Raw genomic sequence first — 25,469 nt, forward strand, 5'->3', positions numbered from 1 at the left:
ATTTGCACTGCTATTTCAAGCTGATTTATTAGCTCGAAGAGACTGGAAATAACTCGTTGTTGAGGTTATCTCATATTAGGAAACATTTTAGAGCAACTTACGGGCATTTAATAAAAGCTTGTTGTTCGTTTTTTCGTTAACTTTATTGCTGAAAACTTTTTAAAGCGGCATAGAATAAATTAATTAAATTCAGAACTTCCTTCTTTAAGACTTCCCCTTCAGGCAGCTTCTCACAGCACCGTTTTGCTGGGCCCCTGAAGACGCAAACAGATTAAAACTATGACAGATATAGAAACAGACTGGCCCCAGGCCGATGCCCGTTCCAAGCAGCCTCCCACAACCACCAGCCACCACCTAATGATTGCAGACACATCTGCTCGATTTCCCAGCCAACGCATTATGCCAAAAACCAAAGTGAGAAAGCCAAGAGGGAGCGGATAGGGAACGGGGTGGAAAAGCATTTCAGAAAAGTTAAACGGTCAAAAATTAAGCACAAGCAGAAACAACAACAACACGACGATATATAAGCCAAGTTAATGAGCACAAAAACAACACGGAACGAAGCAGCAACAGCAGCAGCAGCAAGGAAAAACGTTAAGGCATAGAAAAGCTGTTATGTAAAGAAGGCTAAAACGAAGAGGATGGGAAAAATATTCTGGAAATGAGTTGATTTGGCACTCCCACTTCCCACCCCTCACATCCCTCCAGGCGTGCCAAAATTGCCAGCTCGACCAAAAAACTAATTTCAAATGGGATTTTTACTTCGGTTAAGATAGAAAAAACACCCGAAACCTAGAGGAGCAGTAATAAATAGCCAACGGTTTTGGTTTTGGCCAGCAAATATAAAATCTACTCAAAAGTTATTAAGTGCAAATTAATGAACATTAGCGGCTGCCATGGCGCTGCCTACTTTGGACCGTCTCTTCTGCGGCTGCTGCACCAAATTGATGCAAGGCGTTGGGCGCTAGGGTGGCAGGATGGCAGGATGGCAGGACAGACTGAAATTTCATTTAATAATTTTTCAATTAAATGCAGACTGCTGACCAGCATAGGGGGAGAGAGAGCAGGAGAGATTCTGGGCCCTAATGGGTGGGGAGCCAAGCCAAGAGGAAAGCTTAGGCAGGAAACGCAAGAGTCGAAAGGAAAGACCATGAAGAGAATGGCCAGGCAATCGCTGAGCTACAGGAGTGGGAAATACTAATTAATGAGAGTGTGAGCATTTGGAGGTTGTTCCAAGAGTTAATTCCCACTCAATCATGGGCTGAACATTAAAGTTAACTAAAGCATCATTTATGGTAGTTATTATAGCATAAAGAATAAGGCAAAAGCCAGGGAAAAACTATAGGTTTAAGCTAAATTTAGTTCTGACTTCAGTATACAACTCATGACAATCAAAATAAGACTCAGAGCCAAGCTTGCGCTCCCTTAAAACACATTCATTAATGGCTTTTTTCCCTTCAAACACATTCCCTGTCATAATCCGAACAGAATTCACTATCCATTAAGTGCTTTTTTGCCATTACTCCTTGAGGAAACCTTTTTCGTGTTTCCTTTATTCCCATTTCGTAGATTATGTGCTGCAGAGGCAATTACTCATACTTTCATTGCGGCCTCGCATCAAGTCAAGCCTGAAATGGCCAGTTGGCTGTCTGTCTGAAGTCTTGACTTTCCTTTCCTTTCGTATCGTTTCCATTCGTTTTGGGGTATATATCGTCTGGCCTTGAATTTAATTAAAATCTAATTTAGTTTGGCCGGATTAGAGCCAAAGGCTAATAGACCCGTCGCGCCACCTCAACTGTGCGTACTCCCCTCCCTCCCGTGCACCGAACTACTCGTGTTGCAGAGGCCACTCCGCACACCGAAATTGGCCCCACGGCTTTTGATTGTACCGGTCTCCGGTTGCCGTATGGCAATTAAGCCCGGAGAACTCTCCGTCCCGTGTACTCTGTTCACTCAAGCGGCATTAATCAGTAAGCAATATAAATAATAATTTGAAAGAAAAACAGGAAAAAAAGCCAAGAAAAAATCCAAGCAGAATGAACAACTCTCGCATTTAATGAACAGCCAACGCAGCAGACAATAAAGGAGATAAGAAGGGAACAGGTATAAAGGAACACGGACAAAATTGGTGGAAAACCAAAAGGAAACAGAGAAAAATGCGAATTGCAAAATGCTGACCTAGTTCACTGTAGCCGTAGCCATAGCCGTAGCCATTCTGCGTGGGTCACCTGAGCCTGAGCCAGAGCCGGAGCCCCGCCATTAATTGACATTAATTATGGTTATTCATATTCATTTCTGGGTTTGGCCGGGCACTGTGTGTGGCTGTTTGTGTTCTCTTACCTGGATTCGAGGCATTTATGTGGAATTCGCAGAGGTTCTTGGTGCCCTGGGCAAAGTCGAAGGAGTCCGAATCGGTGAAGAGTATGTCCACATCCAGTTCGAAGCCCCGATTCGGTATGCCCTGCTGCAGAGGTGCCGAGAAAGGGCTCGAGTGGAAGGCCACCAGCATTTCTGCGCCACTGAAAGTCACAGAACAAAAACAGAAAAGAGAATCAATTGAAATGTAAATGATTTGCATTTTTATATTAAAATGTAACTTATATGCAGTGACTCACAGTCACAAGAGAAGTGAATATCTAGGGGAGTAAATGCAATAGTTTATGGTAATGTAATATATTTTCTATTAAATTTTCCTTTAAATTTTGCGTTTACTTCTGCTGGAAAATCTGCGAATTGATATTTTCATAATTGAAATTAATTAAATATCTTATTACGTGGCTGCTGAAAATCTTAGAAGTTTCTCCCCATTGTCCCATCTGACAGCTGCTTCTACATGTATCGAGTGGCTGGGGCACTTCTGCTTTTGCTGTTTTGGGCCATAACCAGGCCACTGGCACTCCAATTAGAGGCGTGAAAAGAGTTCTGCTCACATAAATTTAATTTGCGCAATTCGGCAAACAAGAAAGTCATAAAGTTGTTTTGGCCACGAAAGAAGCAACAAACCAACAACCGAACCAAACAACAACCAACGTTTGTGGGCGTCTTGCCAAATCCCTGACTGCCTGCCACGCCCAAAAGTATGACGCAGCACTCTGCTTTGTTTCGGGCTATTTAAAGTGCCCGCTGGCCCACTCTGTCCGCCCGTCTGTCCGCTCTTCAGTCCGATCTTCAGTCCGCTCCCTTGTCGCCGCCGCCGTCTGGTTGTTTGCATTTTCGCTGCCAAATTAACTTTTTTCGCCATTGTCTTGCCTACTGCCTGGCAAAAAGGGGGAGGCACCCGACAAAGTTTTAGGCAAATTTTTTGGCACAACAAAGTAACAGTCGAGTTGGCCCAAAAATGTAGCCGTTTGTCTTTTCTACTTTTTTTTTTTTTGTATCCAAAAATTATGAAATGCCAGTCGCCTGTGGTGGGTGTGTTGCAGCAAATCGCTTGTAGTCACCTCTACGCTATAAAACGGGTTGCGTTCCATCTGTCTGTCTGTAGTTGCAGACGGCGCGACGCCAGATTTTATGCTTTCCAAGGAATGGCAATGACATCGAGAGGATTATTAAACTTTCCAACTGAGAAGTGGAGCTAAATTTAAGAGTAATCTTCAATAAATTCTTAAGCTATTCCGCTGTTTAACATGCCTCGCTCGTAGCCATATAAATTATGCTCAAAGTTTTCAATTTAAACATCAAATTGAATTTTTATTGCTCAAGCAAGAGGTGCACGGTGCGTTACGTAAGCGTAATATGGCATGACATAAAATAAAAACTGAGACACACGACCTGTCCAGGGGCGGGGGCACGCATTCGACTAAGCCAAGACCTGAAACACTTAAAAGGAAACTCCCACGCAGAAATGTCAAGAGCCATCAAACATGGCCAACAAAATGGCTTTTTAATACGTGTAAGTGTGGCCAAGCGGGAGTGCGGCCAGGCGATGGAGTGAGTGTGGGAGCCAAAGCTTCTTATTATTTAAGGAAAAACGTGCTTCGTGCGGATGGAGTGGAGTCGGGCAGCATACAACAGCTGCAACAACGTTTTTGTCAGTGCCAAGTGCAATAAACTGCAAATGAAAAGTGAATTAATTTTTAATAAAGCGACACAAATGCTTGTCCTGGGCCCCTGCCAGTGCCTGCCATTCATCTGGTTGCTTGGGGCTTGTCGTGTCCTGTTTTTGGGGTATGGCCTGTTGTCCCTGCACCTGTCCGTTTGTATCTGTGTGTGTGTGGGTTTACCAGCTAGTGCGTCTGTGTGTGGGCTTTTGCGTGGCATTTGGTTACTTTATGGCCTGCGGCACACTTGTGGGTGTCGTAAAATCAACACGAACCCATATTCATGGCATGCCCATCGCCTCCTCCATAAGCCCGTACTCCATTTGCCTCTTCTCATGTGCCTTTGTCAGTTATCAATACACGTAAACCCCCTACTCCTCTAGAGTGCGTTCCCATGAAGCGTCAGAGTGTCCAGACCACAAATGGCAGCAGCACAGCACCCCGTCTACCCACCCACTTTCAAAATTCTCTCCAGCATTGCGGTCAACGCAGGGTCAGGGTATTCGCAGGCAGGGGTCGGCCCTCTGGTGTTTGGAGAGCCTTAGAGTACACGGGAATTTCAAGTGATTAAAGGACACAGGCCTGAGTGAATTATACGCCGTTTTGGATGCGTTTCCGCGATTTCTAGCGAATCCAAAATGCCAAAAGGGAGCTCATTAGGCAGTTGATTGAACCAGTTCGAAATGGAGTTGGTGCTAGTCTCGCCATGACCCAAATTGGGTTGTAGGGTCTTAGGTTTAACGAAAGAGTAAAGCTCTGGTCTATTTTCGACTACTGAACTTTGTGGATTCATTATTTATGCAGACAAGCACTGATTTTCGCAACTTTCAATTACCGAATGCCCCTGAAACTAACAGAATCCTGCAGCAGTATAAACTATCAACTACCTTAAATTATTATTAACCATGGGCAAACATCCTTGACACGAAACTGTGGGTAGCGCGTGGGTGGGCCAACCTAATCCGCAAAGTGCATACTCAAAATAAACACAGCAGCAGAGGGAGGTAGCAAATTTGTGCCATAAAAAATTAATATGCAATTTAAAAAGTTATCGCTTTGAGTTTTTCTTTTACTGCTAACAAAAATTAACATTTACTTAGAGGAAAAGCAACAGCTGCTGCAAATTCTCAACCAAGGCTGCTTGCCACAAAAAAAAAAACAGAAAAGGAAACGCAGAGGCGCTCCAATAAAATACCAACGTCTCGTGGCACCTTTAGCTTGTTGCAATTTTAAGTTGCTCTGCGAAATTAATCATTTTCATGTGGCTTTTCCTCAACAACCACCACCACCCCTCCCACCCTCTCTCTCTCTGTCTCTGTCTGCTTTTCGTTCTGTACAAGTGTCTCCTTGCCTGCTCTCCTGTATGCATATGCCATTTTCGTACAAAGTCCGGAGTGAGTCCCATGTCTGAGGTGAGAAGTAAAGGTGGAAATGTTTGAGGAGCCGGAAGCGAGTCTGTCCCCCCCTCTCCCCATCTCTCACTCAGCGTGTGTGTGTGCATTTATAATTCGTATGCTCATGTCGCGTATGACCTGACACGGGCGTGGCGGCAGGGGCTGGCAGGGGCTAAAGGTGCTGTGCTGGAAAGATGTTGCACGAGCTACGAGGCTGGCTTCTTAATGCCGTTCTTCTTGGTAGCCACCAGCCACCCACTTTTCCATCAGGCTCTTGGAGCGGAGCATCTTTCGTCTCTCGACTTTTTCGTTTTTCTCCTTCTTGTGCATATTACGCTCTATGCATATTTGATGCGCTCTACCTTGCCACTGCCATTGCCACCACGCCTGGCACTTGCCGTGCCACCACCCGTGTAGCCAACGTGTGCATGATTATGGGATTTTCCCAAGGATACGGCAAGGATGTCAATAAATGCGAGAGTGCAACTCATTAAGAGATTAAGGGCCACAAGGCAAAGCGATCATCGTCAGACCCATAACCATTATGATCCTTCAAGATGGATCCCCCGCAGGAAGCACATTCCACATTTTTACAGCTGCCCGAGCAGACAGCGAACCGAAAAAAAAGGAAATCAAAGTTTATGTACATGTCTCAAGAGGCACTGGAAAAGAGCAAACTTTTGGCCCTGGCCGAAAAGACAACAAAAACAAAATTCTCAAGTGCTAGATAAATGGCCAAAGGGGCAGGGAGGTGGAGAGTGTCGTTCTGTGGCGGTTAGAAGGTAGCGACGAAAGCGAAGGCCACTTGAATGTCATGTAAAGGCGTGGGGTGGCTGAGAGCTGCATTCGAGCATTTTGTGGGTTGTCCTGTAAGTGTTTTTAAGTGCCTTCGAGAGCCAGACCTGCAGGAATTTAATAGCAATCGAAAAGAAAATGAACTATATACATAGTTCTGCTTCCGGTTGACATAAATTATACATATGGAATGGTACTTTTAATAGCGGACTATCTTCATGATAATAAATAACATTGAAATAGAGCAGAAAATATAAGAAAGTTTAATCATTTTTATGGGAACACAGAGTTTTAATACAAGAAATAGAATAATAAACATTTAAACAAAATACAACACAATGCCAAATGGGAAGTACTTAAACCCAATATTTACCTAACTAAATAAAATGCTGTACAATAAAGATTATTCCATTTATAAATAATTTAAAGAAAAAGATACAAAACAATTTAAGCTTAATAAATGTGAAATTAACATAAAATAATAAATGATTATTTGTTTGATTAATTCTTTATATTAGTTATTTTTATATCTACATGTTAATTTTCATGTTGTTATTTAAGGAAGTCTTTTCCAACTATGTTAAACTTATTAATACTAATGTTATAAAGTGCTTGGCATAACTCGGCTGTACATACGAATTGCTGATTTGAATAATTTCACCTTAACTTTGGCAATTCAGCAATCACCTCAGTGAGTTAGCACACTAACGAGAGTGAGAACTTCTACTACGCATGTATGTAGTTGCAGCAACTAAAACTACACCGATTAGTCACGTTTTAATTACTTAAAGTCACCGCCACACCAAGCCACCAAGCAGTGCCGCAGTCTCTGTGTGCCGCAGTGCCAATGTGTGGGAGATTGTGGGGAAAACTCGCAAATTGCTTGTGAGATTCGTTTGTCTTTAAGAATTTATGGTTAGAGGTGGATGTACAAAGCGTAAATGCTTGGCAAAACTTGGCAACTAATGAGCAAAATTTTGCCATTGCATAAATCACATGCATCAAAATGTTTTCAATAGAGAATGGCAGCAGCAGAACAGAACCAAAAGTTTCCGCACAAACGGCAACATAAATCTATTTATTTTAATGTGTGTGTGTGTGTGTGTGTGTTAGTATATGTACGTGTGTGTATGTGTATCTTGAATCCTGGTATCTCGTATCTGTTTTTCACTTTTCGTCTCTCTGTCTGTCTGCCGGTTGGTCTATCTGTTTGTCCGATGGTTTGTCTGTCTGTCTGCCTGGCAATGTCTGCAGAGCAACCCAATTTCCGGTTTTTGCTTAAGCATTGCAATGCATTGCGCACAATTGTAAGGCCCAAACACACACACACACATACACAGAGACTCAAAAACATCTACACACATAGATTAAAGCTATGCCTGTGTGCCTGTGTGTGTCCTTTGTATCTATGTGTAACTGAATTGGAACACATGCGCCCCAGGCCAAAACTGCAGTGCAGTGCACTACTCGGCTGCGGTCTTCACACTGGGGCTCATTCACTCACTTCCACCAGTGATGCGGAAAAAAGGCTCTCAATCACTGTGATTGAGAAATCACTCTCTGGTTCTGGGGCTGGGGGTTAGATAAATCTACTCATAGATCAGTGCCAGTGACTTTGATTGGTCTTCAAAGCCTCCATTTGGCAGGGCTGAAATCCACCATTAAAATGCTATGTGCATCTTGATTTATGTACACGGATTTTCGTAGTTTATTCGTCTGCATTGCTGGTGTTTTTTTTATGTTTTCCAAGTTAAAGTTCCGTTTTCAATCACATTTTATGTACTTAGAGTAACATTCACACGCGAGTCACAGTGCCCACCAAGTAGCTGTTTTTCTCATCACTGTGGGACATAAATACACATAGACAGAATAGCGCACACACTCACCAACACACACTCACACATGCTCATTAAAAATGTCTGTCTATCTTTTCTTGTAAATGTATTATGAGCTTTGCTGTGCTCATATTTAACTTTTTCATAAAAGGAAGAAATGGCGTTAAATAAATGTCCTCTGTCTGTCTCTTTCTCATCGTCTCACTCCTTCTTTCTCTTCTCTCTTTTTGTAGTGCTTTGCATGGCACAAAAGTAACCCATGCAATGGGTGGAAAAATGCGCTTTCAAAAGGCTTTTCTTTTAACTTACCGTGACACGACGCGTGGGAGCCAGTCGCCGCCGCAGTATTTGGCCAACACGGGATCGTTGGTGGAGCTGCCATCATAGAATATGAGATGATCGCGTTCACCCGTACAGTCTGACCAGGCGCGTATGGAGCGTGAGGTCTTGTTGAAGCTAGCAATCGACCTGTGAATGAGTGGAAAGGTTAACCAAAGGAAACAAAAAACATAAACAATTGCCAAATGGGTAAGCAATCAATTCGCAAACTTCAATGAATACATTTCCATTTGGCCAAATCCAAAAGGGATACAATGTCCAGCTGTTGGACATTGATTTTATGGCCTGTCAGAGCTTATAACTTTTGGGAATGTGTGTGTGTGGGGAGAATGCTAGCTTTTCATAACTGGGAATCTGAAATAAATGTAAGCTAATATCAAAAATACATTCACCTAATCCCATCAATCCAATTACAAAACTTCACATGTTTCCCTTTAATACGTTTTTGCATACAAATTACATTGAATGTTCAGTCAGTTAGTCATTCAGAGATCCCTCTCTATATGTGCTTACGGAATGTTAAATGCATTCTGTGTGTGTGTGTGTGTATTTTTGCTGCATTTAATTGGAATATACAAAACTTTTCGCACAGAATGCTTAACATTCTCTCGGACACGAAACAGTTTCATTTTGCAGTTGTCGTGCAGTTAACAAACTGCAAACTCGAACTTCGCTTAGCAATTTGCCAAATTGAAATTTGTCATACAAATGCGGATGCAGATGCATGCCACACAAACACACAGGGGGTGTGTGCAACAGAATGGTAATGCTTATTTAATGCTCTCCAATGCAGGTTGCATAGCATTTTCGGTAGTCATGCCACCACCCTTATACTCGTATCCTTATACTTACCGCTTCACTAAGGCCTTGTGCTGGTTCTCCTGGCTAACGGCAATCATGGCATGCTTGCTGGTGGGAACTTCTTTCTGTCGTATGGTCCAGTAGCAGGTAACATTCCTCGGATACATACCAGGATAATTTGGACTTTGCAGGCGACACTTGTTACGATAGCATTCATCGAATTGCCTCGTACAATAGGTGCCAGGTGTGACACGGCCCAGTTCAAGCGGCTTATCGGGCAGACCGTATCTGAAAGAGAGACAGAGAGAGAGCAGGGCCAAAGGGTCAGTAAGTGCTGGGCGAATAGAATTTTCATTTAGTTACGGTTTCTGCTCGCCGTACGTGGCAGTACATTCTGAATGGTATTTAAGTCTGTGTCCCAGCAGCAGCAGCAGCAACACAAAGAGCTGTGGAAATTTGCATAAAATGTGCTACCGGCAGGCGGCAATAGCACACAGAGAACTGCCCTGCCCCACTCATTGTTTAGTTTGCTAATGGTGTGCACAGGATTCGAATTCTGGACAACGGACAACGGACTGCGATACGGACACTGGCATTGAAAATGAGTCCTGGCCAGCCTTGCAGTTCGGCGATTCTATTCGATATTTTTGGTCTCCCCCTCTTCCTCACTTGCCCATGTAAATTGTGTGAAACTTATTCAAGCGTAAAAATACATTTCAATTTCTATTTACCTCTCATTTTCTCGCTTTCTTGCCGAACAAAAAGCGCGACACATTCAAAGGGATGTGGCATAGAGAAGGAGAGAGAGAGTGGGATACAAATTTGACACATGCCTAGGCACAGGTCGAACTGTGCACAAATGGATTGCACTACAACAAGTGCGACAGTATAGTATGTGTGTGAGGATGAAAATCTATTGAACCGAGTCAGTACAAAGCTCATGTTTTATGCAGGCACAGGGATCGGGACCCACCCAGCTTCACCTTACGCCCCATTCCCCGGGGGCGACGACCAAGTGGCATTGTTCTCTCAGGTCGAAGGATTTCTAAGCAGTTCTAAGCAGCAGCAGCAGCAAGAACTAGAAATAGAAATAACAGCAACTGGGAGATGAAGACCCACAGCGTGTGAGAGAAGCCAAAGGCACTCTGGTGACATTATCTATTGAAAACTGTTCAAGTATCCCGCACAGAAAATGCTCTAAACCGAATCCTCTGGCAGTTTGTCAGTTCATCGCGGGACTGGGACTGGGAATTTGGCGGCTAAGGTGGATGGTACTTACCTTACAACTGCATCCGACTGGCTGATAAATTTATATCTTATGCTGAACTCAAAGGGCTTCTCATCTCGTATATTGCGTGGCGGATGAAATACCTGAATAGATGGAGAGACATATACAAAAATGACAACATAAAAAACTGAATGCTATTGAAATATCCCCGAAAAGTGCAATCAGAGTGAAAATGTGCAAAGTTCTTTGTCATTGAAGTGCTCGAAATTTCTCTGCTGCTTAATGCGTAAAAAATTGCCATCTCCGTGCGCATTTTTCCTTTAATTATGCAATCCGCCATTCTTGCAGTTCCACTTTTCCACATTTCCATGTCAACGGCTCATCAACACGTTGCAGAAAAGTGTCTGGAGGCAGCCCAGCTCTCAGCATTTCTCTCTCTCTCTGTCTGTTGCGAGGAATCCATTTTTATTAATTTTCATAATTTATGCGTGGCAACTCGACGGCAACAACTGAAACAAGAATCTCGTCCTGATACATGCCCATGGACATGTCCTTTACTCCCGTATTCCCCTGTACATTTGCCCACTTTTATGGCAGTGCGTTTATTTAAAAATTAATCAAAAAGTGGCAATGGCCGCGCTGCCGTCGCTTGCCCTCCTCAAGTCGGCATAGCGCATACGCCGTGTGTGCGTGCAGTAAAAGTTGTTCAATTTTAAATTGGATAAAGTGGAAGAATTGCAGGAAAGACTTTATCCTGGTCTAAAGGAATGCAAGATGAAGGAGTTTTGGCAGGAAGAATCTGGAATCTTTTTACACTTTTTCCGGGATATATTTTCATAAAAGATAGTTTGATATCTCCGACAATGATTGCTGAAGGATCCTTACTCACCTTTACAGAGGCAGTCACCGTTGATGTTTCGCTGAAATACAATTGCGGTCCTGTGGCCTTGCCGCACCACGAGCCCCCGGTGAACGGGCGTCCCAATTCGCTGAGCTGCCGAGTAAATAAATAAAAATTTAATTAATTAAAAATCAAGTTTGTTTCACCGCGCCGTGCCTCGTGACACACACACACAGCAACGATGCAAACAGGAAGGTTAAAAGCAATTTGCAGAGCTCCGCAAAATGCACGTGACGCAACATTTAAAGCCCACCATCAGTAGCCTCTCAGGGCCGGGGTAACATTACGCGAAAATTGGGTTAAGTTATAGTTGGTTGTTGCCCTGTGCCTGTGCCTTTATTGATTTTATTGGCTGAGTGAAAAGCGCATACAAAATTAATAAACACACAGAACAGAGTAGCAGCGTAACAGCGGGAATGGGATATGCTCGGTCCGACCATCTGGCATGGCCTAATGGATTACGCGGAAATGGCTGGAGAGTGTGTTGTGTAATTTTTTGCGCTCTCAATGTTTGATTGTTTTCCTTTCCTAGCATGCAGTTGGCACCCGAATGGGTATAAAGAACTGTCTGCCATATATTTCTGCTGCCATTTTATGTATGCGAAAAAATGTTGGCAATTGTCGAAGGTGTGCGACCAGCAGCCCAGCAGCTGCAATAACACAGGACAGGCGGCTCCAACTGCAAGTCCTGGCTCAAAACCAAACCCATAAATGTATTTACATGGCGACCAAAAAAAAAGGCGCCCAAAGCACCGTTTGCTGGTAGAGTGGATAAATTATTAATACTGTTCTGAAGCGCTGCACAAAAAGAGAGCAGCAGCAGAGCAGCAGGGCAGGGCATCAAAAGTGATGGAGTATGGCAGTGCCCTGGAATCTGACAGTTCTCTCAATCATTCTTTCAGATGCATTCAATCGGTGTGTGATTCATTTGGTAGAGAGATCTCACACAGGATTTATTGCAGCTCTCAAAGAGATTTCTGCTGCTTGCCTTCAATCTTAAAATCCTTCTTGCAGCATAGGGACAACATTCCGTACTCATTAAATCACCAACGAATCTATGGTCCAGAACAACCTCTACATGGCACAGCCTACCCCTTAGTGGAAAATCTTTTACCCTTGCTTTTTGGGTCGGCACAAACGATTCGTTCCGCCCAAGGGGCCACTGACATTTATTGAGCCTCGCATAGGCAGCATTAATATGGCTAATACCAGCATGGAAGCGACCAGTGGACTATTTTTTCTGTGCATTTCCTCTTTGCTTGTGGCCTAGGTCAGTGGCCAGGCATCCAGCGAGCAGCCAGCAGACAGCGAACAGCCAGCAACCAGCAATGATGGGACGGCGAGAATGGCAATGGCAGCTCATTTACACTGAGGTTCCAATTGATTAAGTTTTTAGTTAATGGGTTATTTGAACTGAACCCTGGTACCGACCATGATGTCCTGTGCCGTGCCTATGTCCCTGCACACAGCCCTGGCCCGAGACTCTTGTGCAGGGGACATGTCCTGCGGCCGGGCCCCGGACTCAAACAACAATTTTTGCTGTAATTGCAAAGTCGCCAATCGACGTCTGGCCAATATTTGTAGCTGGTTAGAGTTGCAGTTGCAGCTGCAGAGTGAGAGAGAGTCCGGGCCATGACTGTCATATTGAATGACCAGAGCCAGTCGTCCCCTTGGTCCATCCATTGGCCCATCCCATGGCCATCCCTTTCTATCTTTCTGTAGGATAAATGGTTACTGGATGATTGCAGGGCTGTGTGGTGCTGCTGTGGCAGGACCACAAGCAGGCTCGGCTGCCTGGCATAATGGTAATTTTCTGATTTCGATTTTGTGTAAATTCATTGCAAACTCTGACCGAGCTCGAGTGTCCGGGCTGGGGTACTGCTCCTGGTCATCTTACTCGTTCCCTCTTTCTGCCCCTCTGCCTCACCCAATCCGTGGCCCTCTTTATCATCGTCATCATGTCCATTGTGTGCATTGGAGCGTTATTAGCATCGACTTCATAACGAATTATTGGACTTTCGTCTTTATGTGTGTATGTCTTGCACCATTTTCCCCATCTTTCTCTGGATATTTTGCTTCCCATCTTCTCCCTGCCTTTCCTTGCTGTTTTTTGCCTCGTTTTGTGTTGGTTTTAAATTGATTGAATTATTATTGTAGCCATGCAGATATTTTTTGGCCTGCTGGCACCCTTGGGGTTAATTCTTAAAGCAATTTCCCTTGAATATGCCTAGGCTAATAATGGTACGAGTTTGTGGCCAAATATTTGCTCACATGTCAGTCGGAATAGTTATTGTTGTCTGGACAGTGGGGTTTCCTTACAAAAAGGTGAAAGTTGCGTAAGTTATGTAGATTGGAATGTGGTTTAGCAATGGAATAAATAAAGAGATTTTTGAGTTGAGCAGGCCCTAATCTCGCTAATTTCAATAAGACATTTAATTTTGTAACATTCATTAATTAAAGATCAATGAGAACAGCGTGAATAACGATGCAGTTTGTACTTTTAAGCTGCGCTCTGCTATTCAGCTGCTGCTCGGACAAAAAGTTCTGCCATGTATCGAAAGCATTAAGTGCAACTCAATGTTAATTCTGATCCATTTCGGCCAAGCCCTGTGTTGCATTGTTCCCACTCAAACACAGACAGTGAGCGATAAAAGTTTTATCAGCATGCGCTGATGTGTCCTGGCATCCGCTGGATCCTTCTCGCTTCATAATCTGCCAACAATGAAACAAAAGCTGCCGCTTGTCACAGCAAAAGGGAAGCCTTTCCTCTGCTCATCCTGCCACCCTTCCACATGATAGTATGTGTATTTCCACTTAATTGTGAAACAATTTAAGCGCATAATCTGCAGGTCCGTCTGTCCCACTGGCGGCGATGTCCCCCATTTGATTTATTGGAATTTAAAGCATTTGGCATATTATACAAATAAATTATGAAACCATGGGAGGCATTTAATTTGCAATACAAATGCCTTTACTCATAAATCGCTGAAAATGCATAAATAAATAAAAAATAGTTCTAACCTTCAGAGTCACTTTTCCCTGACAGAAATCGTAAATTTAACCACAAAAGTTGAACGCAGATACGACCTCAAGTTGAGTTATGAGCTTATCCGAGGCAAACTTCTTGTACACACACATATACGTAGATATATATGTATATATATATATGTTTTCTATGTATTTGTGTGTATTCAAATAAAAACTATTGACCAACTTGAGCATGTCCAAGCTGCTTCCAATCCATGGGCTGATGTTGTCTTACGTCTGGGATGAGGATGGGTTCTGGAGCAGGTCTAAGCGAGTGTTATGATTGTCAAATATTGAGTCATTTGCTCAAGCTGTTCTCGCAAGGACACACAACAGAGGGAGAGGGAGAGCTGAGCTGTCCATCCTTGAGGGGCTGCTCTGTTGTTGATTTAGTCTAATACGTTTATGCATAAACTTTATTATTTATGATTAGCAATATTAGCAAATAAAGGAGAGAAGTGGACAGACAGGCGGCCAGCTAGGGAGAGTTTTAAATCGATGTCAACCTGGGGAGGGCTTGGGTGGGTCATCTAATACCCAACAAAGCGAACACCACATATATTTATTTACTGTGAGTGAACGCTGCCCAAAGATTGTTTGCTAAATTATTAAAAATAATTCAGAAAAGGTCAGGATAAGGACAGCAGCGGCCGAACAGTCCCCGTATCCTTTTTTGGCCTGCTACAAAATGCATGAGACAGAATGTCCAACAAAATTGAATAAATGATTAAACTGAAACTTCAGGTTTGCTTCGAGGTTGGGCAAGGTTCCTGGAACTGAACTGAACTGACCTGACCAAATCATACCCACATATACATACATATATACATATATAGAATATATATTGTATGTGTAGAGGGAAAGGAAGCGGATATAAATTTTCCGTTTCGGTCAAGAATTTATGTGGCCAGGCCATGACACGCATTATTTATACAAGTTCGAGGGATGATCGGTGGGGAGGGGCGCGGGTGCCACAAAAACCGCGTCAGCAGTTAAAATTGCCCATACTGAAAAAACGTTTTGAAAAATAAAAAGGAAAACGAGGAGGATACCAGAGCAAACCCTGGACACAACACAAACCTGCGGTTAGTTACGAGTCCATATACAACTCGTTGTAGAACTACACACAAGGACAACGACAACAATGAACAAGGAAGGAGGCAGGAAAGAGACAGGAGGCAGCGGGCACAAAAAAATTGAAAATATTTAACTGCATTTTAAAACTGAAACGAAAGACAAAACAAAACAACGAAAAGAATTGGATTTTCGGATGGCAACATGCAACGCGCTCGGAAATAATACTAGGGGGAGGGGTGTCCACATGGCATGCCCCAAAAACAGTGACGCTGCTGCAGCTGCAGCCTGTACACATGTCAAGCGCCAAATGAAACCTCAACAGGACAGGACAGTCCTGGACAGGGCTGAAGAGGCGTAGTTTTTGGGGAGGAAGTACCGCAAAATGTCAGCGCACGCCCCACGCTTGTTAAAATTTATTGTTGCACAAAGAGCCAGCCGATGGACATGCCAGGCTGACACGGAGCCTGCAGCCTGCAGCCTACAAAGCTAACCTAATAGAGGTTTACGGTTTTCCCAGAGAGTAGCAGGAAAGTGCACTAACTAGTTGGCAGCGGGAAATGAAACCAATAAAAATACCGGCATTTAGAAATTGGAGGAGGGTTTCGCAGGCTGATGGAGAAAAAGAGAATCCATAAATAATATAAAGAAACTCTTTAGGGAGGAGTCGAAAATAAGGACAAAAGCCAAGCTGAAATCGTTACAGAATAAATTGAAGCAGATTTTGGGATTTAATTTTCCATTCTGCCCATGCTTAAATGCTGGCAACATAGACACAACCTGCAGATCAGACATTTGTATCTGCTTACCATTTGAGTTTCAACACGTTGTACAAACATTTTATTTAAGCTTCAAATGAAAACGAGGGAGCATTAAGCAAGTGAGCGGCAAATGCAAGAAGTGTATCAAAAGCAATTTATCCAATGCCAGTCAACCCCAAAAACCAAACAGAGATAAAGATACAGATGCAGATACAGATACGTATTCTAAAACAGTGTAAGGGTGAGAGAGTGTGTGCTTGGTTCGCTCCAACATATTGCACAAGTCAATTACAGGGATTTAGTGGGCTTTTTTGTACATTCTATTTAGTCAGGATTTTAGTGCTGGCATTACGACGATGAGTAGGAGGGTCTGGGGTTCTTCCCTGCCCCTAAATGTAGCCGCAAAATTTGCGATAAAAATATCTACACACAAACACATAGAGACAAACTATGCCATGTTGGTACTCTCGTACATGTTAAATAGTTTTCCTTTTTGTCCCAGGGCCGATGGGCAAGGCAGGGCAGGGCAAATGGCAAATGGATATGAGACCCAGGCAACACGAGCAGCACTCAAGCTTCCAATCCTAGGATCGACATGACACAAACACGGAACGGAGCGCACACACACAGGCTCACAATTAAATTCAATTTTCCGGGCTAATGTGGTATTTGTGAACGGAGGACCAAACAGAAAATTACGGAATTACTCGGACATTGATTGAATCGAACGACGAGACGAGGAGACGAAGACGACAACGAAAGACCAACGACGAAAGCTGCCAATGGTGACAGGACCAGGACCTCATTGCTGCTGCTCCTCCTCCTCGACGCGCGTTTTTCCCCCGCTTGGGCATAAAATTATATCAGGAAAATTGAGTGCAAAACAGTCCCCATGGGACAGCATAACTTTGGTTGGTGAAACTATTTTTATGATTACGCAATATACATTTTAATAAATTAAATTCTTTGGGCTCTTACCTGCATGAAGCCCTCGGGGCAGCCGGGCAGTTCGCCCGTGGGACTTAGATTCGTTTCATAGCCATCCACATCCGTATCGACCATGCCCTCGTCGAAGCGTCCCACCGTAAAGCCATCAAAGATGATCTGCAAATATAGGAAGGAAAATACCAATAAATATGTGCATAAAATATTGATTAAGTGACAACGATGGGATACCCTGAGACTTTTGCGAGTCATGAAAATATCTAAATATTATTATATAAATATGAAACCGTCTATCATGTATACCCCTGCTAATCCACAACATTCCAGGGTACTAAAACTATATTTTAAATTTGCTTAAAGTTATGCAAATGAAATTCCATTTGCAAAAAAAATGTAAGAGAAAACGCCTCATTGTGCCTTGTCCGCAACCGCCCACTGTTTGCATATTTGATTGGCTCTAAAAAAAGAAGGAAAATTCCTGGGCACACACACAGTTTTCCGGAGAATGACTCGGTGCCACCAGCAGTCAAGTCAAGGTCGGAACGAGGATGTTGTGAGGCCGAAAGTCAAGTGTCTAATCTTATATGCAAAATGTACTATACACGAGTACCTTATGTACTCGTATGTACGAAACACTCGTACACTTCTCCCCAATAAAATATGCAAAATAAATGTTGGTATTTGTGTTGGGGTGTGAGTATGTGTGCTGAAAATTGAAAAGAAAACTTCAATAAAGGGTTTCAGCAGCATCAGATTTCATTCCAACACCTCTACGTAACCAACAGGAGTGGGAAGGAGAGAGTTCACTTCCAATTTCTAATATGAAACAAAGGAAAAGTGACAGGCCGGTCTGAATGAAAATTGCAGGGGGAGGGAGTGTGGCATGGTATGGCATTTGTGGCTTCATTAGAAGCTGCCACTGGACACAGTGGCAAATGCGGGGGTAAAACTTTTCCATTTCAAGTTGGTTTTTGCTTTCGACCACCCTTGGGTAAATGAAGGAAAGTAATTTATGTGTGCTCTGCTCTGTATGCTTTTTGTAGAGTTTTCCCTCATATATTTTGTGGCCAGACGGTTGCAGCCGGTTGCCAGAATTTTCCTGATTTTTTGACCTGACAGTGCGAGAAACCTTGTTGAAAGTTTTCATCAGTGGCAACACTTTTTTAATTGAATGTGAACAAATGTCAACCCTTTTCACTGATTCTATTACCTTGTTTTCAGTTTCCAACACAATAAACCACTCACGAAATTTATCAATAAAAATGGTAAATAAAAACACTCTAAATGTGTCCACCAAAGATATCCGCATAAATTCCATATCAAATTCAAGCTAATTGCTTTAATAATACGCGAACAACCAACAAATATGACTCCACTGATCGCAGATAAAAAATTCTTACAAATATACAATATAATTTACTGCACACCGAAATTATTTATCACAAAAAAACACCATTGATTTATGCCTGGAGCTATCTGGTTCGTTATGTTGGCTGAAGTTTTTTGTGTATATTTGTGTACATATTCATTCCCGGCCATTAAAGAGCGTGAAAAACGATTTTCAAATGCAACAAAAAATTTTGGAAGAATGAGGGCTATTTGATTAAAGCAAACAAATTGCAGAGTTTGGGTTAAATTACGAGTACAATTTCCATTAAAAATTTTGTCCATGGGTAAATGGCAAAGTCCCAGGCAATTTAAACTTCACCATGGGGTTGGGAAGCCACCGGATCTGGCTGGGATGGGTCGTCTCTGGGCTGACAATCATCAATCAATATGTACAAACAGACAGGAGCAACAGCAGCCAACGCTGTCCGCCCACACTGCGTCCTCACTCGTACTCGTCCTCACCAATGTCTAACATTATTATTTCAAGCAATTTCCCACACAGACGCACCCAGGGTGAGAAGCAGGAAAATGGCAGAGCGGAGCCGAGTCGAGAGAGCGGGCGAAAAAAAAACAGGGAAGCCAAGTAAAAGCCAACCACATGATTTATATGCCACGAGGATGGGGGAACAGGGTTAGGGTTCAAAAAATGTGGTCTACAAATGCGGAAACACAAAATATAAAAAGTTATAACTTATGCCTGACAGATTTGTGCAAGGTGCAAAGCCGTAGAAGGAACATTTTGCATACCAACTCGTATATCATTGCTGCTACTTATAGAAAATACTTTTGATATGTGTGAGACGAATTGGGGTGTAGCTGGGGGAATTGTTCTCGCTATGACTACAACTTCCTGGTAGCTTAAGCTGAAGGGCAATTCCAAGTTGCGCTCCATCCCTTGCTGTTCGCTGCTCGTTGCGATATTTACGCAAATTGCTTGAGAAATCAATTATTCTTGAAATTGAAATTGACGTTTTTCTGACAGCTCGCCAAAAATGTTTTGAAGCGTGTCTAATTTCATTGTCAACGTGAGTCCTTGCTCCCTTTTCTGTTTTTTGCTGCTCGTTTTGCTGGATTTTGCTAACCCTCATACACCCATGGTACCAGCCCCAGGAGGCTCTTTAAAGGAGCTTCCACTCGACTTAAAGCAAAGGGAGGACTGCAGTCGGTGTAGGTCCTGACGCCGAATCCTAATTAAGCACGCACAGAATGCCAGAGACCCCAAAAATGTCAGGAGATATGTCAACGAGGCGAGAATCCGAATACAGACTTGAATGTCTGCACTCCGTAACAGGGAAAGCGAATTATGATTTCAGCAAGAGTTGTACACTGCGCCTAGTTGGGGCTGCAAATTATTCAGAGTTAGGAGACAACAAAATTGCTCTTTTTTTAGTTTCATGCAACGATTGCTGGTGATTCATGTTGCCAAATTGGGGTTGAGTGGTTTGAAAGAGAAATGCTGAGTATGATTTTGAGAGTATTTTTGATAAAAATGAGCAACCTGCAAGTAGTAAGCTGAGCAGCAGAAGTGGAAAAAAGCAGAGGATTTTGTCTAGTTTTTTAAACCCACTTTCATTTATAATTTAAAGGCGTAAAGCTGAAAACTCCTGTGCGGGATTTCAGGCACACAGAAACAGACACACAGACCCAGGCAGGAGCTCTTATCCGTTATGTACGACTGGGCCTTGGTTGTGGGTGGAATACTGGCGACTATGTCTCGAAATATTTCACGGTGGAGCATTTGTGCGTGTCCGCTGCCTGACAATACTTTCCAGTGCACTTGTCTGTGTGGCTTTCTCTCCGTCTGTCTGTCTGTGTGTGTGTTGGTTCCTGTTAGAGTGTCCTCTTCCAAGCCCTACGGCCAAGTGAATGCATGTCTGTGTGTGTGTGTGCAGTGCACTTTTATGTCGCTGACGCACGGCTAATCTTTGGCCTACGGGTGCACTAAAGCCAACAACGGACAGCGCAGACACAGCTCGGACAACGGAAACAACAGCAAAAGCCCGGCAAACACTCCGAACAGTGGGGCTCGGCACCCCAGCTCCCCCTCGCTACGGCGCCACCCCCTCTTACTCACCTGAACGATGTCGCCTTGATCATGACCGGATGCTGTGAATGTCAAGTGACAGAGGAACGGCAATTTATTCCACTGTGGCGTTGGCACTTTTATGGCATAGGTGCGTCCAATATCCCCGTAATATGTACGATTGCACACTGTCAGCGAGAAAAAGAGATGGAGAGAGTGAGTATAGAGCAGGATTCTCCATGGAGGCAGCCTCTCCTCTGCCATGATTTACTCACCCGAACAATGTTTGGGCTCGTCGCTGCCATCGGCACAATCGCTGCGGCCATCGCAGTATTTGTCCAGAGGAACGCAAATGTTGCCACTGTTCCCGCTACCCTTGCAGGAGAACTCCGAGACACGGCACGCCAGACCCAGCGTGGCCAGCAGCAGCAGCGTCAGCAGCACCGCAGGCAGCAGCAGTTGCAGCTGCCACGCCGTGTCCCGCATCCGTTTGTGGCAGTGTTTGTGGCGTCTCCCCATGCTGGGCAATATCTGCAAGGAAGGCGATGAATGGGAGATTAGTTGAGTCAACAAATTGTCAGGTGATGTGCAGGAATCAAAGGGTTCCAGTCAACTGGAAAATGAGATGGCGGTTGGGTTGGGCCACGGTTCAATGTGTGTGACTGTCCGGTGACCCACATGAGTGAGTTCCTTAAAGGCCAGAGAGGAGCATAAGCTAAGTCTTTCGTTGATTAGCATATCCTTTAGATAATTTGGTTTATAAACTGCTTACCATATTCTTCCTTGACCATCTCCACCACATGAGTTCCATTTACTAAATCATTTCCTAAACAACATCATCTGCTAACTGCTTCCACATTCCCTTAATTTCTCAAGGCCCTGGCTACCCCCAAACTTTATCTTTTTCTTTATTTCTGGGAGAGGGTGGCTTCCATTTTCGTCTCCCAGTCTCAAACTAATTATTTTAGCTTACAGCTTTGGCCTATTTCCCGCTGGCCACTTGTAAGTTTCAAGAAGAAAGAGGGGAACGGAGTCAATCCCCAAGTAGCAGAAGGCAGTCCTAAAAAGCAGGGGGCTAAGTATATGAAAGTGTCCCGGCTGGCATTATCTTCATTCCTTAACCCTCGCTGAAAGACAAGACACACACACACACTCCACTCAAGGGAGGGAAGGACACAATTATAGCACAAGTCGAGCGGGAAGCATATTGACAGGACGAACCCACAGGGGAATGCTCCTACACAGCACAGCAACGAGGGAAATAAGGAAGGGGAAAGGGAAGCGAAGCGTTACGAGTGTTTTCCCGCTCGACACGCGCCGCCCTCTCTCTCTCTCTCTCTCTCTATGTGTTCCCTGCCACATTATTATGCTTTATTTCCGTGTGTCCTCGCTCTCGCCTGCTTTACTTTTATTAAAAAATGTCGTCAAATCTACATATAGAAAGAAGTCCGGGGGAAGTCCCGTCGCCGCTTAAGACGCTGTCTCGGCATGTTGTCTTGGACTTTTCTCTCTGCCCTTTTAGTTCTTGTTTCTGGCCCTGGTCGTGGACCTGCTCCCGGTCTGAAGTGTTTACAACACTTCCGGCAAATAATGGAAAACAAAAGGCTTAAAAGGGGATACACAAAGGATTTGAGCAATCAAGTGCGCTTCTGAGAACGCAGACCGATAACAGTTTTCTTTTTCTTTTTCTCTTTCTCTTTTTTCCCTTTTGGCTCTGCCTCTACCCTACTCGTGTTTCTTTTCACCTGCCATTAACTTGGACGAGGCTCAATGATGGTTGGAAGAGGAAAGGCTCTCTCGCCTACAGTTTGTTTCAAAGTCATAACAACCCCGGGTTTTCAATATACGTTGCCCACACGTCTGAGTCATAAACTTCTCCCACGAGTCTGTGTCACTGTGTGGGAGTGTGTGTGCCATAGCCAGGGCGAAAAAAAGGCATAAAACTTCAAGTAGTTACGTCCAAATGTCTGCACGGTTTTAGCCAGCTCGACAGAAACAAACAGTAAAAGCCAAAAGGGTGGAAAGTGCGAGAGAGAGAAGAAAGGGTTCTGCCTGCCTTTTATGTCTAAAGTTTCACTCGAACACGGAGGCAAAAAAATACATTTAAATTCTATGGGGAAATGCAATGCAGACAGGCAGGCACCTATGGTGCTCGGGGATCCCTTAGGCCAAAACGGAATTTTAATTTTAAACTCCACTGAATTTCGGGGTAAAATATCATCAAAAACTATTGCCCAAAAAACGAAAGCCATCGCTCCAGCTGCCTGTTTGATTGAGCTTAAGATTTTAGCTACACTCGACTGGACTATGGTGGATATCATGAATAAAGCTGAACAGGAAGGATAATTCACGAACGAAGAATGGAGTGCAGACAAGAAGTCCAAGGATAATCGCTGGCAGCACGAGCGCCCGCACAGGTTCAGCCAAAAGGAACATGGAAATGGCTTGTAAGCTATCCTCTGACCACATGCCAGCCAAACAGGAAGAAAGGAAGCTGCAAAGGGAAGAGGCCAAACAACAAAGGGCGAAGCAAAGAAAAAGAAACACTGAACGGTACAGAGCGAGAGAGAGAGAAGCTTTACCGGAAGAATGGCGGCCATGTAAGCCAAGTAATTTTATACAAAAATCCTCCATTTCCATTTCATTGTTGGCTCTCGTTGATCCTGTCCTGCTGCTAAGGCAGCTTCCTGCCAGTTAGCTACTCCAATGCTACTCCATCCCCATTCGCATTTGCCATTCCGAATTGCCGTTTCCATGGCCATTTTCCACGCCATAGTTTTGCCCCGCACATCCCAAAGATTGTCGTGATTCGAAGGTCTTTCATTACATTTATGGCCACAGAGGCAGACCAAAGGCAGGAGCTAGAGCCGGAGCAGCCTTTGCCTGAGCTAATCCAATCAATGCACTCTCATGCCTCGACACAATCAAATTCTAGTTACAATTTGAAGTCTCCTCACACACATGTGCAGACACGCACGCACTCACACCCACGCAATTAGAAAGAGATAGAAAGAGAGTGAGTAAAGGAAACGGAAACTACATATGAAACTAGCATGAGGGAGGAACGACTGACAAGGACAGGACACGACAGGACATGAAGGACAGGCTGGGTAAAAATTTGCCACAATTGACAATGAATTTATGCGATGCTTATGAAAGGCTTACGGGGTAAGACGGTTTTACCGAATGACAGAGTTTCACTCGTTCTGTTAAAAGAGAGAGAGAGAGAATGCAAGAGATGAGCGACAGAGACAGCTGGAGGTGATGACGTGCACACAGGGGAGACAAAGGCAATGACGCAGGCGATGACAATGTTCCTCGCCTGCTTCTGGTCCTTCTCTGAAACCCGTAAATAAAACGCATCTAGGCCAAAAAAAAGAGGAGAATACCTAACCAACGAAGAGAGCAGAAAAAGGAGAGGTTAAGAATGGAGTGGAGCGGGGAAGATCCCCAGCAAAGAGGAGAGGAAAAATGGAAATTCTTTTGCTGGTAAAAATTACTCTGAAATGATGCTGCAAATGAGAGCATTTGTATTTTTTCCATTTCCCTGGGAAATGAAACAATTTTTATACCAAACAGGAGCAGCAAAAAAAAAACAAAACAATAATTATAATTAAATTAAGAAAGAGCAGCATTTTGCGGGGTGTGGTGTGGGGCAGGGCACGGGCCAAAGGCGGCATCCAATGACCAGAAGGCGTCAGAAATTAGCATAACAAAGCCATTAGGCAAGAGGGGCACAGAGTAGCAGCAGTGGATTGTGATTTCAAAGGCGAAATCCAGAGTGGCAACGCGGTGGCAATGACAGAGGCACAAGGCCAGGAACAGTGGGGGGTTCCGAGGCAGGAGTGCGGTTCGTGGGAAAGCGCTGCTGGGCAACGGCGGAAAAACGGCAAACACAAACACAAACACAAACAGGCTACGAATGTCATCCGCAGAGCAGGATACCGCAGCCTACACATAGGGAAAATGTCATAAGCACACTATCAAAACAGACGCCCAAAACAACACAAAATAGCCCTAAGAAATTTATTAAATTTATGCTCAACTTTTGGCTGTACTGAAACGATCGGGTTTGTTCTTACTGCAAATGAATTTCATTTCAGTTCTCGCAGATCCATTCTTCCAGTGTAGCTCTTTGCTGGTTGGCATTTTTTTGCTCTCTTCTGCTTTTCCGCTGTCTACGTGGGAAGCTACTTTTTGAGTAATGGCCAAGATTACGCTGCAATGTAAGGGAGCGCTGGAGAGGAGAGCTCGGTGGAGGATAGAGACGCGGTCCTGCCGCTTGTCTTTGCACAATTTAAAGTTGGTGTCACGCATCACGCCTCGGTCTAATGAGTCTCGTTTCTCCTCTCGTTTTCGCCCCAACGTTGCGCTATCGTGTGGCAACAACGTTGCAACGTGATTTGGCCAGCCAACGCAAAACTCAATCAAGCTGCGGCCCACAGGGAGACGAGACGAGAATCAGACGGATAGAGGGCACGCCCTCTGATGTATTGCGGCGGAGACACTGCGGCGTATGAGCAATATATAATTGGGAATTGGCTGCAACTGAATTAATCAGAGGAGAAAGAACAAGGAAAACACGAGCATTTCTTTGTCATCATTGGATTGTTAGCATTGGATGATGGCCATGGATAGAAGATATATGGCCATAATCAGTGCTGGCTGTGGCCGTTACTCTTCCACTATGTTCCGCTTGCCCGCACAGAAATTTAATCAAGTTCTGCCTTGGTTCCCACAAGGGTCGGTTACATTTTACACACCCAAAGTCATTTGCCTTATAATATGACTTATTTGCCACATACTATCGCCATCTCCCTGGCCCTTGACTATTTCTCGTGCTGGGGTAAATACCAAAAGTCATGACCATTAAAGTTGGCAAACATAAAACTGACGCAGTTCCAGCAGTTCTGCGAG

At 44.0% G+C, this 25,469-nt stretch overlaps 1 protein-coding gene across 2 annotated transcripts in view; it reads right to left on the reverse strand.

The window, feature by feature from the left end:
- The window catches only part of LOC117895427, a 57,661-nt gene that overhangs the window by 19,882 nt on the left and 12,310 nt on the right, over nucleotides 1-25,469 (reverse strand). Inside the window, exons 1-8 of one of the 2 annotated variants that reach the window (XM_034803066.1) lie at nucleotides 20,828-21,071; nucleotides 20,604-20,740; nucleotides 17,174-17,299; nucleotides 11,322-11,426; nucleotides 10,484-10,575; nucleotides 9,256-9,492; nucleotides 8,374-8,532; nucleotides 2,341-2,519 (exon numbers count right to left, since the gene is read on the reverse strand). In XM_034803066.1, the coding sequence (XP_034658957.1) occupies nucleotides 2,341-2,519; nucleotides 8,374-8,532; nucleotides 9,256-9,492; nucleotides 10,484-10,575; nucleotides 11,322-11,426; nucleotides 17,174-17,299; nucleotides 20,604-20,740; nucleotides 20,828-21,071 (1,279 nt within the window). Of the gene's footprint in view, nucleotides 1-2,340; nucleotides 2,520-8,373; nucleotides 8,533-9,255; nucleotides 9,493-10,483; nucleotides 10,576-11,321; nucleotides 11,427-17,173; nucleotides 17,300-20,603; nucleotides 20,741-20,827; nucleotides 21,084-25,469 lie in introns of those variants that run through there. The other variant, XM_034803065.1, reaches the window with a different exon arrangement.

Source organism: Drosophila subobscura, chromosome J, assembly GCF_008121235.1.
Source record: "Drosophila subobscura isolate 14011-0131.10 chromosome J, UCBerk_Dsub_1.0, whole genome shotgun sequence".
In the NCBI taxonomy this organism is placed as follows: Eukaryota; Metazoa; Arthropoda; class Insecta; order Diptera; family Drosophilidae; genus Drosophila; species Drosophila subobscura.